This window comes from Hakea prostrata, chromosome 10 (assembly GCF_041222555.1).
Source record: "Hakea prostrata isolate BN-2017 chromosome 10, UWA_Hpros_2, whole genome shotgun sequence".
NCBI classification, from domain to species: Eukaryota; Viridiplantae; Streptophyta; class Magnoliopsida; order Proteales; family Proteaceae; genus Hakea; species Hakea prostrata.
Genome location: NC_142609.1, coordinates 45,711,769 through 45,726,357, shown reverse-complemented (window position 1 = coordinate 45,726,357; position 14,589 = coordinate 45,711,769). Strand labels below are relative to the sequence as shown.

The 14,589-nt window shown below is 38.3% G+C and overlaps 2 protein-coding genes across 2 annotated transcripts; both read left to right on the top strand.

Moving 5' to 3' along the window:
* The first annotated feature begins 1,624 nt into the window (after positions 1-1,624).
* On the top strand, positions 1,625-4,154 carry LOC149003406 (vicilin Cor a 11.0101-like). Its single transcript, XM_089138825.1, has 4 exons — positions 1,625-2,087; positions 2,172-2,347; positions 2,438-2,797; positions 3,714-4,154. The coding sequence occupies exons 1-4, from the start codon at positions 1,625-1,627 to the stop codon at positions 4,152-4,154; spliced, it is 1,440 nt and encodes a 479-aa protein (XP_088994951.1).
* Positions 4,155-6,260: 2,106 nt separating this feature from the next.
* Positions 6,261-11,006, top strand: HCF164 (Thioredoxin superfamily protein). Its single transcript, XM_089138077.1, has 4 exons — positions 6,261-6,744; positions 9,025-9,243; positions 9,734-9,837; positions 10,124-11,006. The coding sequence occupies exons 1-4, from the start codon at positions 6,568-6,570 to the stop codon at positions 10,404-10,406; spliced, it is 783 nt and encodes a 260-aa protein (XP_088994203.1). The 5' UTR covers positions 6,261-6,567; the 3' UTR covers positions 10,407-11,006.
* Positions 11,007-14,589: the final 3,583 nt, after the last annotated feature.

Here is a 14,589-nt window from a genome sequence, read left to right as displayed (position 1 = left end):
CATTTACATACCAATATGTGTACATATTATGTAAAATGATCGTCACAATTGACGAAATTCCCAGCTTCCAATAGGGATCGATCATATGTTGGCACTAATATAGGTCCTTACGGACCATTCTCCTTTCCAACAAAAAAATGAGCCTTAGTAGAAAAGTCCAACTAACCGTAGAATTTAATATTGGTCGTAATATTCCAGAGTCTTCCTTAAGTACCATTCTGGGCATTTCCAAAAAAACTAGATATTCAAGGTGTAATGTTTTAAAAAAATTTCGTGCTTAAACCCTAACCCTAACGATTTTGTTTAAGGAACCTCGTAATTATTGCAAAAAAAAAAAAGTTTCTTAATTAGGTAATAATTATTGCATTATGAGTTTTCATATGGTAATATTCAAAATTCTATTTAACAGCGTAAGGTATTGTCAGTAGGAGATTCACATCCTATACAATTTATAATTCCTACAGTTGTCATTTCAAAAGCTTTTGATTAATTATAAAAATATTCTTTGAGTTTAGGTGGTATATATTCCAAAGTTGTAGAAGCTCAAGGTGGCATTCCATCCTTCTGTATATTTTGAGGGTTTAAAGTTTTCTTGTCAACCTCCCACATCAATTCTAATCTGAGGTCATTAATTACATTGGTTTGTTCTTATTTCTTTTAGAAAACTAGAAAACCCTAAGGACTATCAAGTTGTGTTTCTTTTACATTTTTCCAGCATATATGTACATAGGAGGATCTTTATCACTAAGCATTGACTAGGTGAACAAGAAATGTGTCTCCTTTTTAAACATGTGATGGAAAGGTATAAGTAAAATATCTCAGCTTTTATCTCAAGGCATCTAAAACTTCCTATCGAACCCCCAAGTCTAGATCACCTCCCTGTTGGGGAGAACAATATGCTTTCCTAATACATTTTATCATATAATCATGATGAGTCATGTTTCAGTGTTACACATTCAATGCCCAACACTGAGTTGCCTACAGTCGGGATATTAGTAGTGGATGAGATTTTATTTTTTTTAATTTTTTTAATTTTTTTTTATTTTGTTACAATCAGTGTAGTTTAGAAGTAATAATAAATAAATAAAAAAGGAAAAAAAGTAAAACGAAATCTTGACCACAATTTTTTATTTTCACCATTTGCAACTTAGTAAGGGAAAGACCATAATCATAGTAAGACCTACCTCTGAATATTAAAAAATAATCAAAAAGTAAACCCCACTCCTATTATATACTTGAAAAGCATTAGCTGCTTATCCCGAGTGAAGTGATCCGAACTCCTGAAAGACTTCTTCAATGAACAATGTTAGTCATTGCCAGGTGAGTTCACTCTTGGAGATTCGTTGTCTATGAATTTTTAAGCAATCACCATATTTGTTCTGGTGCCAACATCTGGCTTATATATCAGTAACAACAACAGCACGTTGAAATCTATGATTTTTGTCTGATGCAGCCGTATATAACCTTCGCAACGTCAATGAACACATGTCGACCTGCATGCAAACCCTCAATGTCTAGACTCTGTTGTATTCATGGATATCTGATATCTTTAAAGAACGTTCCCTATATAACCATGGTTGGTGGCTAGCTTCTTAGTAGTTTTAAAAGAAAAAGCGTTCTCATCATGGAGCTTCAATCGTTTCTGAAACCAAAGTTTCTGTTATTTCTGTGTTTCTTCTTCCTTCTATCTATAAACTTGACTCTAGCGGTCGGAAGAAGAGAACGAGAGATTCAGACATGCCAACACCAGTGTAGAAAGCAGGTGGGTATAGATGAGAGACAAAAGAGAGAATGCGAGAAAAGATGCCAAGATTACCACGAGAGACAACATGATGGACGACGAGGTTACCAGGAAGAAGAAGAAGAAGAGCAACACAGGTATAATCCTTACTTGTTTACTGAAGAGAGCTGGACACCCACCATCGAAGAAGAACATGGGAGTGTTAGGGTTCTTGAAAGGTTTTCCAGGAGATCGAAGCTCTTAAAAGGGATCGACAATTTTAGGGTTTCTATCTTTGAGTTAAACCCTAGAGCCTTCTCGATGCCTAACCATTGGGATGCTGACAGTGTCTCTTTCGTCACTAACGGTACGTCAATCTAACCTAATCGTTGTTCAGATTTCTTAATTAGTCAACAAGAAAATCTAGGTTTTGATCATTTATAATGGGTAGGGTTTGGAACGATCATCCTTGTGACAAATGATAAGAAAGAGACATTCAACGTTAAGCGTGGAGATATCTTGAGGATGTATGCTGGTACTACTGTTTACCTGGTCAACCAAGACAACCATAAAAAGCTTCAAATCATAGATTTCGCTCATGCATTCTCTGTTCCAGGTCACTTTGAGGTTGTGCTTCGTCTCTGTCCGTCATTTACAGTATCTCATCAGTGTTCGATTTCTGATGCATGTTTGAAATTTGCTTTGTTTTTGTTGTAGACATTTTTTGGACCAGGAGGAGCAAGAAACCCGCAATCGTTTTTCAGAGCATTTGACAGGGAGATTCTCTCGGCTGCTTTAAATATACCGCAGGAGACAGTGGAGAGATTCTTCGGGGAAGAGAAAGAGGGAGTGTTCTTGAGAGTTTCAGAGAAGCAGATAAGGGAATTAACCAAACACGCCAAATCGTCCGAGACTGGGATATGGCCTATTGGAGGAGGAGACACAGGTGCCTTTAACCTGTTCGAGAAAAAGCCCTTCGCTTCTAACGATTACGGAGAGCTCTACGAGGTCAAGCCCCACGAGTTCAAGCACTTGCCGGAGCTCGATGTTGGGGTTTCCTTCGCCAACGTCTCCCGTGTAAGTGAAATCTTTCATTTTCCTCTGCTTTAGCTTACCCAATAGGGGGGGCCGGGGGGGGGGGGGCGGGGGGCGCTTTTTTTTTTTCTTCTTTCCTAAATCTCTATTTGTGTATTCTACTACTTAGCCCCTCAAAAATAAAAATCAAGTTGATGGCTGTCACAACCCAGGACCCAAAAAAAAAAAAAAAAAACCTTCCCCCCCCCCCCCCCCCCCCCCCCCCCCCCCCCCCTCCCCCCCCCCCTCTTTCCTCCCCCCCCCCCCCCCCCCCCCCCCCCCCCCCCCCCCCCCCCCCCCCCCCCTTTTCCTAGCTAGCCTTTCAGTTTTGATACCAAATGCATGAGTCAAGCTCTTAAACCTATATCATACTCGCATTACGGTTCGAAGTGAGTGATATATTTCCACGTAGCGATACAACATCCCAACATGAGGTCGACAAAAAGTTTACGATACATTCATATGTCGCCAATGTGGCTTCTCCCTCCTGATTCTTGCATTTAAACACTATTTTTTTCTGATCTTCGACGTTTACGAGTATATTTGCTTCTTTATCAACGATTATTACCGTGTTTGACAGTGTTTGTATCAATCAAGTTGGATTTCATACGAATCTACGAATTTTTCAGACTCCAGTTTCGCCCACGTACAGTCAAGCATGGGTAGATTAAGGACGTTAGCTTTGGTGATGTTTTAGGTCAAAATAATGCCCTGCTACACATCAAAATTCAGACTAAATAGATCCCAAATACCCCTTGAAATTCCGGGTAGGGTGTGGTGTCGCCAACACAGCGACCGAGCGATTTTTCAAACCTTGCCTAGCACCCATATATGAAATCGTCTATTTTCAAAAATTAAGCTAAAACACCTGTGCCCTTCACGCACCTAACTGACTGGTTTTGTTCTGGTTTTGTTGCAGAGAGCTATGGGTGGAATGTATTTCAACACCAGGGCAGTGGTCGTAGCAGTGGTAGAGCGAGGAAAAGGTCGTTTTGAGATAGTGTGTCCGCACCACCAGCAGGGCAGGCAGAAAAGGGATGGTGAGACCCTATATCACAGAGTTAGTGGTGAGCTTTCGCCTGGTAGGGTGTTTGTTATACTTGCAGGTCACCCTGTGGTGGTGGAAGCATCGAGCGAAGAGGATCTCCAGATTGTTTGCTTTGACATCAACTCTGAAAATAACGAGAGGGTACCACTTGTAGGGAAGGGAAACTTGATACAGCAATTTGATAAGGAAGCTAAGGAGTTGTCTTTTGGAATGCCAGAAAGAGAGGTAGACGAGGTCTTCAATAGTCGAAGGGAAGCTTTCTTCTTCCCTGGACCTCACTATCGCCATCGTGAAGATCTTGCTTCTGCGTGATCAGAAAGCTCAAGGCTACTGATGAAGCAATGTTGCACCTTGCAGTGTGAACTTTGTAACTTCTGGGAAGTTGTACGACTTGGACTTTTTGCAAGTTTAAATAAGAGTCTTTTGATCCCATCAATCCGAGAGACAAAGCTTTTATATCATGAATGATGTTTCTAACTTCCCATGGTGCATCTGTTTTGCTTGAGCTGAGCAGTTGAATAATGCTTGAATTATCTCCCTTTATTATAATCTTTGAAAGATTCTGAACCCGGCCCAAAGGCACGGCGGCCGCACGCGAACAACAGAACACCTCAAGAAACGAACACCACGCCAGAGAGCAAGCAAGCACCGTCCGCAAGACAGTAGGCACAGCAGACCACATTTACCTAACAAAGACCGTTTGGGGATTCTATTGATGTTTAGAGAACGCATCAGACCTTCAAGTAGGGAATGGGGTTTCAAGCTCTGCCCACACTCTACTGTCTTCACTTTAGTCAAGTATGCAATTTGATTTGGAGAAGCTGACAGCTCTCCATGTGCTGTAGAATTGGAACTCCTCCAAAGAAGCCAAAGAGCATTAAATATATAGAACCCATTCTTGCTGGGTTAGCATCTGCTGTTCTATTCAGTACAATAAGGTCTTGTAAAGAAGATCTCTTATGAAGGTTTGATCTGTTCCAATAATTTCCAGTAGATGCCATACTCTTTTGCTAAAAGAACTGTGTAATAAAATGTGATCAATTGAGGCTGTGTGTTTGTGATCACAAAGTTGGCAAGTGCTTGGTAAGAGATCTTCGTTTTCTGACAAGAAAGTCTAGCAGGAAGTATTTTCCAGATAAACATCTGAATTCAAGGAGCATGAGATTGAGATATGCCACAGCTTTAACCAAATCTTTTGACTTTGAGGAGTAGGTGTTGGATCCCTAATTCTATATGCAAAAACAACTGTAAATCTTTCCGAGGGTATAGGGGATGTCAAATGACTTCATCTTCTTTATCATTTATCAATATGGCTTGGCATATTAGATGGCCACCATTGCTCAAGCATCTATTTATTCCATGGTCTGGTGATGGGATTTATGATTTTTTTTTTTTTTTTTTTTTTGTTGTATGAAGCATAGAAACTTCATTCTTTTTGGCCAAATCCTAAAAGTTCATCTTGTTTGGTTCATTACGAAAAAACTGATTGTATAAACTTCTTAAAATTTTTAATAATTTTTCCACCATATGCTTAAAAAAGCCTTAGTATTTTGAGTATAATGAATTTTAGGAAAAGTTAAATAAATTTATGGGCCTACATATTTCATGTTTTTATTCATTTTTCATTCATTTCTTTATTATTTAATTTTTTTCAATATTCTTTTCTTTACTAGTGAATCTCATATATCTTTTGTTTTTTTCAAAAAAGATAAAATACATATTAATAAACCATGAGAAAGGCCCCACATATTTTATTGAAGGCAACATTGTAAAATTGCCTATTTGCCATGGTTTTAGGGTGTTGGTATTTTTTTTAACTCTTGGATGTTCTTAAAATTTTGGATTTTACCTGAGAGCAGTAGGCTTTAGACCACTTATATATGATTCTCTTAATCTGGACCATTTACATGTAGGTTAATTATATGGTTCAGATTAAATCTGGACCGAACAACAAATATGTGCTATTCACTTCTCCGAGCATTACTCCCAAGTTTCGAGTAAAATTCACCATTTATTTGTTGGAATAAATGTAGTGTAAAAATTTAGAAGAAAAAAAACACAATTTTTCATGAAATTTTAAAAGTATAGTTTGTTTGGCTCATGGGAGGATGGAAAGCTGTCTGACAAACTTCTGAGTGATACACTAATTTTTTCATCCCATGCATTTTCAAAACTCTATATAAAAATAGGTAGAATTTTATGTCAAAAAAAAGTAGAAAATAATAAAATGGGATATATATTTAATATTTTTCTCCAAAATTCTTTCATTTTCTTTTTTTTATTTCACCCCCACTACATGTGGGACCCACTTTTTTTTTCCCACCCATTTTTTCCAAACCCACTTTCACAAACAAACACAGCTTTGTGGACTTATGGACCGGTCCCGAAGTTCTTTTGAGCCGGTTCGAGTTTTCTAACGCTTGGTCACAAGGCACAGGACAGGAGCCAACAACCCCTGAACCTGAAGTGGGAAACTTGGAAACTGGAAGACCTTATCTGTAACGGTGACTCAGAGGGAAAGAATTGCAAGCGATCTTCAGAGATCACTCATCGTCACTCAGAGAGAAGGAATAGCAAGCAAGCAAGCTTCTACCTTATGTAATCTCCTCTCAGCAAATTCTCAGTCTCAATTCTTAACTACTTCTGAGGCTTAGTTCACCACAAAGCTTGTACTTATTGTCTGTTCGTAAGAGATAGCAAAAGTTGCAGAACGAAGGGAAAGACAATGGCGAGTTTAGCTTCCGACTTTGTAGGCCTTTACACATTGCGGCTGCGCCCATCTCTTCATTTTTCTCGATCATCGCTTGCCTCTCCAACCTCGTTTCGGTCTCTCCGCAGAAATAACGCTTCTCGAAGGTTAGCTTGTATGACGAAGCCAAACCCCCCTGAAACTAAGTCGTCGGTTAGTCTTCTTTTTCGTTATTAATGTTTAATCTTCATCCTCTTCCCATTTGCTATCTTCTCTACATGTTCAATCAATATTTCCTCTAATCTTCTACATCGGTTTAGCTGACATCTGAATGGGTCTCTATTTAATAAAGTAAAATAGCATTATGGGTTGGTAAAATTTTCCAAGCCACATATCTGGTTGTGTGACCTGTGGACATTTTAAATTAGAATCCTCCATTTTTGGGTAATCAATCTAAAACAAACCCTCACTTTTGCTTAAATGAAGTGTTGAATTGGAAGAGTTCAGATATCAAGAATTTTTTTTTTTTTTAAATCACAAAAACGATGGAAAATGAGACAGAACGATTAATTTTTCAATTTTGAGAGATAATCATCTGAATAGTTTCATTCCTTCATAAACAGTTTTATAGGGTTTTTCATTCTATGTTGTAACTTCTAAACAATAAAAATCACATATTTGTGAGAATTGGTGCAAGTTGGGGAAGATTGAAGAAGAAGTGGAAAAAAGAGAAGTAGAGATGTGGAAGGAAGAGGGAGAGAACGAAAGTGGAGATAGAGATAGCGAATTTTGGTGGATTAATTAAATTTTTTTTTAAATATTAGAAACATTGGAAAATAATGTTAGATTCTTTTTTTGGGTAAAATTGTTGGATTCTATTTTAGATTAACATTTTTGGTAATTAGAGTTGGTTAATTCTGTTTAGATTAATTACCAAAAAAATGAGGATTATATTTTAGATTGGACACATGTCACACAACCAGATATGTGGATTGGAAATTTTTCCGACCCATGTGGGTGGAGGATCCAGACTTGTTTCTTATTTGCTTGATTTGTTCTACAGATGGTTGTAGCTAGCAATAGGAGAAATTAGAATTTGCAAAAACTCAAAACACCACCAAAACCAGGGGATCCAAATGAAACCTCGGGGGTCCAAATGAAATTACCCTTCTTAAAACTATAGGTTTAACCTTTGCCTTCCCACCCAAGCCTTCCTCAACCTCCGGCATCTTAATGTTAACCCCAATTGTATCCTTTGTTGGAAAAACATCAAACATGTTGACCACCTTCTTTTCCTGCCCTTTATCTCACTGCCAGTGGGTGAAAGCCATTATCACTGTTTTGGCTCCCTCCTGACACTCCTCTGGCTTTTCTAGAGATTTGTCTTGGTTTTTGAGGCACTACGCAGGCTCCTTCATTTGTGTTATTGTAGGTAAATTGGTGTTTAATGCTTTGATTTGTTGCCTTTGGTTGGAGCGGAACCTTAGAAAATTTACCACCAAATCCCAATCAATTGGCTTGATTTGGAGAACCATTTGCTTTGATGTATCTGCTAGATTGCAACCTCACCCCCCCCCCCCCTAAAAATCCCCTGGTTTTGGATACCCTAAGGAATAGGCTCATTGTTGTCACTTGGGGTCTTGGCTCTTCTTTAGGGCATTCTAGTAGATTGTAATCTCTTCCCCCCCCCCCCCCGCCCCTCTCTCCTTCCTTTTGTGTTTTCTCTCTTTGTTGTACATTCTTTCTCCCCTTTGGGGTTTTGGTTAATGATTATTGCATTCATCCCCCCAAAAAAAAACACTACCAAGAATTAGAATTTGGCATCCAAAACTGATTACCATATTATGTGACATTTGGCATGGATCTGCATCATTTGGGTAGAGAGTTGAGGTATTCCAGGTTTCATCACCCTCCCTATGGAAGTATTTTGCAGTTGTCTTTTTACTCAGGGCCTTATTAACACAGAGATGAAAAAACAGGAGCTAGAGAATGTATGATTGATAAAAGTTTCACTTAAGTTCCCTTCTAAGATTAATCTTTTGTGTTTAGTATATTCGATGAAGTTTCTGATGATGCTAGAAAGTTTAGAAAGTTCCTTTGAATCTTGCGTACATTCCTATTGGTAATTGAGTTGTTTCACACAAACTTTGTTTTCAAAGTTACATGGATGGTTCTATTTGAGCAATTGGTCATAGTACAATTCGCTGCAGGAATTAATTTCTGTGCGGAAATGCTTTATCTTGGGTCTAGTTTTTATGTTTACCCTTTGATCCCTTGATATCGGAGACACTCTGCATATTAATTAATGGTTGGCTGGCAATGGGCAGTAACCTGATGTTCTTTAGACATGTTTTGGCTGATAGAATGAGGTTCCTTTTTACTTTTCCTTTTATTTCTTATCCTGTTTTATTTAGGTATATCCCTTCCCATAACAGAGTGGAATGTACTTTGTGATATTTTCAAGTTCAATGGCTATCTTTTGTATTGGTGCAGGAGGAGCTTCCTGTTGAGCTTGATTCAGCCGAGAATAATAATAGCCAAGCTTCCTCGTCTTCCCAGAGTGCTGGATTTTCTGAATTTCCAAACAAAGATATCAACAGACGGATAGCTTTGACTTCTGCAATTGTCCCTGTGGGGCTTTTCCTATCAAAAAGACTTGATTTTGGTGTTTCCTTGAAGGACTTATCAGCGGCAGCCATACCCTATGAAGAGGTCAGTAAGTCTAGATTATGCTTTCAAAATGGGGTTGAGAAGGCTCTACCCCACCCACACTCTTAAAGAGAAACAAACAGAACCCAAGAAACACAAAAAGAGGAGGTAAAAAAGGAGATATTCAGACCCTTTAAATGGGTGTTCTTTTTCTTGCTCTATTGATTTAGGGTATGACTGTGGCCTTCAATGGAGGTGCAGAGGCTCTTCTTTCCCAGGACCATATTCTTCTATTTTTTTTGGCAACTCCTGAGCTAGAGGTTTTCCAGTCAGTCAATTAAAGAATTTGTCTTATTATTCAATTGTATTTAAGCCTTTTGATTTCTCTTTCACAACCTGTTGATATCATCAATCACCTTGATTATTTAATCTTTGTAAGGTATACTGATCTATTAGTAGTCTGAATTAAACATGCCTGCATCATGACTGCTCTGTTGGTTGCTTGTACTCTAGTTATCTGATAAAACTGTCTTTTGTTTTACTTTTTGTGAAGGCTCTTTCAAATGGGATGCCCACCGTCGTAGAGTTCTATGCAGATTGGTGTGAAGTTTGCAGAGAACTTGCTCCAGATGTCTATAAAGTTGAGCAGCAGTACAAGTAAAATTTTTAAAGCCCAGTATATATTTTCAATAATATTCACTTGTCAATGAATCAAATGTTCCTGAGTTGTTATTTTTGAATGGTCCTGCTGTTGATAAAAAAAAGACTCTTGCAACTGATGCCTTAGCAATGGTATTGAATTAATCTGTCTCTCTTATTGTTGCTAGTACCAGGTCATGAGTTTGGAAAAGTTAGTTTTCCCTTAAAGCTGATGGTACCAACTGATTTGTGCTTTTGAAGGATTTCCAGTGGAACTTTAATCTAGTGTGGCATCCATGTCCAGGGACCGTGTAAATTTTGTAATGCTAAATGTTGACAACACAAAATGGGAACAGGAGCTTGATGAGTTTGGTGTTGAGGGTATCCCACATTTTGCATTTCTGGACAGAAATGGGAATGAAGAGGGAAATGTTGTAGGGAGGCTTCCAAGACAGTATCTGACTGAGAATGTAGATGCCCTCGCACGAGGAAAAGCTTCAATACCTCATGCTCGGGTTGTGGGACAGTACTCCAGTGCTGAGGCAAGGAAGGTGCACCAAATTGCAGATCCTAGAAGCCATGGTTGATGTTACCTCATATCAGTAGTACTGACCTCATTGGCACCATGAATATGTCCATACAGTTCCTGAAGAAACAGTTTTACTATGCAGCCAGAGTATTCTTCAGTGGGAAAAGTCCCACCATTCGACAGGTTGGTCGTCAATCTGCTGAACATCAGATTTAACTGATTCCATTTTTAGCCATTATAAATTTCTCTTGTTGAATGAATGGTTGATGGCCTATCAATTTCTGAATTCTCATTGATTCAAGAAGTTGCAAGATCTTGCCATTTTGAGACAGGTAGAAAATGTATCTCAGTATTGCGACACTTCCAATCATGGAAAAGAAAATATACGAATTTGTATTGTTGTATAATGTATGTGAAAGATGTCATTCTAGATAAAGCTTCTGTTGCATTTTAACACATAAGACTTCCATTTGTCTTTTGGGTGGTTGAATAAAATCATGGTTCAAATGTTTTACACTTTTATAATAGGGATGAAATCTATGGATTTCACCTCATACCCATAAATCTACACACAACCAAAAAGGTATAAATCTCCCATTTGTGATTTAGAGATTTGAAATCTCTGGATTCATGTAACCAAACAGTTCCTTAGATTTTCTAAAAAGAATACTAGAAAAATTGAGAGAGAGAGTGTGAGAGAGTGTGTGAATACTTGATAATTGTGGAGATGATTTAGGAAAACTAGAACGTGTGCTAGCTTTTTCCAAATTTTTAAGAAGAGAGAAAAAATAGAAAATAAAAAAGAGAGACTGAGGAGAGAATAAAGAAGAATAAAAATATGAGATAATAAATTGGGAGAAATTTAAGGATAGTGAGTTAGTTTTTAGTTAAACTTATTGTTCCTTAAAAGTAGGGTTTAATGGTAATCGTTGGATAATGATAAAGAATGACATCTATTCCCGTCGAAATTGTTTCTTGAAGCAAAAATTTTCATACAACTTATGCTTCAAATATCATCTAAAACAAAACAGTTCTATCAAACAATGCTCGGCCAATCCTTTTTGTTCTTCAAAGCAATAAACACTAAAAATTGCTTTTCAGTGAATTATCAAACAGCTCCTAATATACTTCTTTATCATGGACATAGTTCTAGCCAAGGTTTGAAATATTGGCCAAAACTCGCATGTCGATGACCGGCGACACCACCGACATGGCCACATTTTGCCGATATTTCAGCAACTTTTGGTGAAGAGGACAAGAAGATGTGAAAGCAGAGGAGTTTCTGGCTAGAAGGAAATATTTCTGGAGAAGTGGTGAACAGTCCATAATCAATAAACAAAATGGTGGAGAAGAACGATTCAATGTCAGCCATGGCATTTGAGATATGCAATCAGATACAATTCGTGTTATCACGTGCAATTGAAGAACAATTGGCGCCGGAGGAAATCCTGGTGCTTCACCTGAAACAATGTGTTCTCGCATGCAATTGAAGAACGATTGGCGCCAGAGGAAATCCTACACGACGAACAGGGGGGGGGCGGGAAGGGAGGGGGGGCCGGGGGAGGGGGGGAAGGGGGGGTGTGCATGGGTTGGGGCATGGTGGACGTTGGCGGGGCCCGCTTCACCTGAAACAATGTGTTCTCGCATGCAATTGAAGAACGATTGGCGCCAGAGGAAATCCTGCTGCTTCACTTGAAACGAGAGAGAGGAGAGAGAGAGAGATGAGGGTATGGGGTTTTTCCATCATTAGAGTCGGAGAAGGTGAAGAGCAGGTAGCAAAAGTTTCAATTTTTGCCGATATTTCGCCGGTTCATCGATTGTTTGTTGTTGTCAATTCGATGCTTGGTTTCATGTCGCCCTTGTGCAACATGCCGATTTTTTGCCGAAATGTTGCAATATTTCAATGACATAATCTACATTGGTTTTAGCATAATAGTGGTAACCTCTTATGCAGAAATAGTAATATTAAGGAGGTCTTGGGTAATAAAATTGTCCTTAGGGATGTAAATGGATAACCGAAATTTGCTTTTGAATTCGCATCCGCATCCGTTTAGAGGTATTTGAATCTGTCCGATTATTAATAGGATGCGGATATGGTATACCCCTTTCTTACCAATTATTATTGGTTCGATAAAATTATCCGATTAAGTAACTTATTTAGATTTATTTTTCTTATTTTTATAAGTTTTTTACATATGATGTATGACTAATTTTGTAGATTTTCTACTAAAATAACTATCAAAGTTGTTAAATTCTTAAATTTCAAATCTAGCCTCCACAAATAAAATGATAAAGATGTAAATAGGAGTCAAAATCTTGTATTCAATCTGTATTTATGTCTATTTAGAAGAATCTACTTAAAAAAATATATATATCCAATTATCATTCGAATCCGACTGAATCCATTTGAAAACCGATAGAATATTATCCAAATTAATCCGAATATGATAGAATATGGATATGGTATTACTACTATCCAATCCGAATCCAAGTTCGTTTATTCCCTAATTGTCCTCGATATTTTTCCCTCTTCCCAACCTTTAAGGCTTTAACCTGGCCTCCAAGGCCCAACCATTCCCTGTGTCGATCACAAAATTTAATCGGCGTCTCTGAAACACGTAACGGTGGACCGAAAAAAAAAACTAAAAGAGAACAAAGAAATAGAAGAGGCCCACCCAACGTCACTTCTAGCCGTTCGATTCCAAACCAGATATCAAAGACGATCTGATGTGTATAACGACCTTGGAGTAGGGACCACATAAATTTACATATGTCAGTAAAGGCGGAGGGAAAAATTAAAACTGTCCTCAACCGCCTCACGCTCTCTACGCTTCTCAGCCAGTTCCAAGTTCCAACAGGTGTAGCGTTCTCGCTTGAGACTCACTCCGAAACCCTTGCTCTGATTACATTCATCACTTCTCTGTGGACTCTTCTTCTCCTCTTTCGGCTTTTTCTTCTTTTCTCGAGCTTCCATTGTTGCAGCAACTTCATCACAATGCCAGTTAAACGATCTCGCATTGGTAGATCTTTGAGCTTGGGAGAGATCAGCTTTTGCATCCAGGAGAGGCCAACTGATCCGCTTTGTTCCGAAAAGAATACATCTCAGCTTGCCATTAAAAGACCTATTCAGAAGTCCTTGAAGTCGACATATGAGAAACCAGAGAAATCTTGCCGAAAGATCCTGACGATTGCATCGCCTAGTCAGGATTCAAGTGTGGATGATCTTGAGTCTTGTGTTGATGCCAATGTAGGAAGGTTTCTTGAGGCCTGCTATCTCTGCAAGAAGAAGATCGGCGAGAGTGAAGAAGTTTTCATGTATAGGTACCGTTTTCTGTTATTTGTTTTACTTTCTTTTAGTTTTCCATGATAAATCAAGATATCTGATTAATCAATGTGTAATTTCGAGATCGTCTTGTGGTGGATTTACTGGTTTGTTCAAATGAGTCGGGCTTACCGAGGCCACTGAAAATGAAATTCATGTGTCACTTGAACTTTACTCTTTTCCGCTACAGAGCTGTAGATGAATGTACTTGTTTTCTCTTCTCCTCTCCCTTCTTTCACTGTAACTGAATATCCTGTCTAAGTTCATTGTTAATTCTGTGCGAGGTGGATATGTCTACCTGAGGCTACCTCTTTGTATTGATTTATTTAATCCTCCGATCAAATGAGAGATCGCTCCGTTGATTGTTTTCTTTACTATCCCCCTATTTCATGTCCAATTTTAATTGACGGATTTGTCTACTTCACAGACTCCAAAAGACTCTTGTTTCTTATACAAACCTTAGACTCTCTTTTAAAGTAATCCCTTATTTGTTGACAATTTTGTGACCTTTGCTTCCTGGCTACTAGATAAGCTCTGCACGAGCAAATTAAGAAAGTCAAACCATAAAAAAAGAATAAAGAAATTACATACAGAAATCTCCATGTTTTACACTAAATTTAATGGAAGAATGATTTTAAACTGGCTACTTTGAATGTAAAATTTATCGTTATTCTTTCATATGGTAAGCAGCAACGAACAGCACAATTTGTTGATTTATTACTCATGATATATGATTTATTTTTCTGGTGACCCAACTTTTCCCTGATCTCACGTATTTTGCTAACAGATAACCTTTCCTCATCTATTTAGCAATTAGTTTTTGTTCTGTAAGCTCCTGGACATCAGACATAAGACAATTCGCTTAAGGCACTTGTTCTTTTTTCTCTTTCTGTGTTCCCCTCTAGCCATCAGCTGTTGG

What these genes read in the sequence shown, in the direction of transcription:
- HCF164 (XM_089138077.1), top strand. Translation starts at nt 6,568, where the DNA reads ATGGCGAGTTTAGCTTCCGACTTTGTAGGCCTTTACACATTGCGGCTG. An exon ending in CAGCCATACCCTATGAAGAG is followed by an intron (nt 9,244 to 9,733) that starts GTCAGTAAGTCT and finishes CTTTTTGTGAAG; the next exon opens with GCTCTTTCAAATGGGATGCC. An exon ending in AAAGTTGAGCAGCAGTACAA is followed by an intron (nt 9,838 to 10,123) that starts GTAAAATTTTTA and finishes ATCCATGTCCAG; the next exon opens with GGACCGTGTAAATTTTGTAA.
- LOC149003406 (XM_089138825.1), top strand. Translation starts at nt 1,625, where the DNA reads ATGGAGCTTCAATCGTTTCTGAAACCAAAGTTTCTGTTATTTCTGTGT. An exon ending in TGTCTCTTTCGTCACTAACG is followed by an intron (nt 2,088 to 2,171) that starts GTACGTCAATCT and finishes TATAATGGGTAG; the next exon opens with GGTTTGGAACGATCATCCTT. An exon ending in CTGTTCCAGGTCACTTTGAG is followed by an intron (nt 2,348 to 2,437) that starts GTTGTGCTTCGT and finishes TTTTTGTTGTAG; the next exon opens with ACATTTTTTGGACCAGGAGG.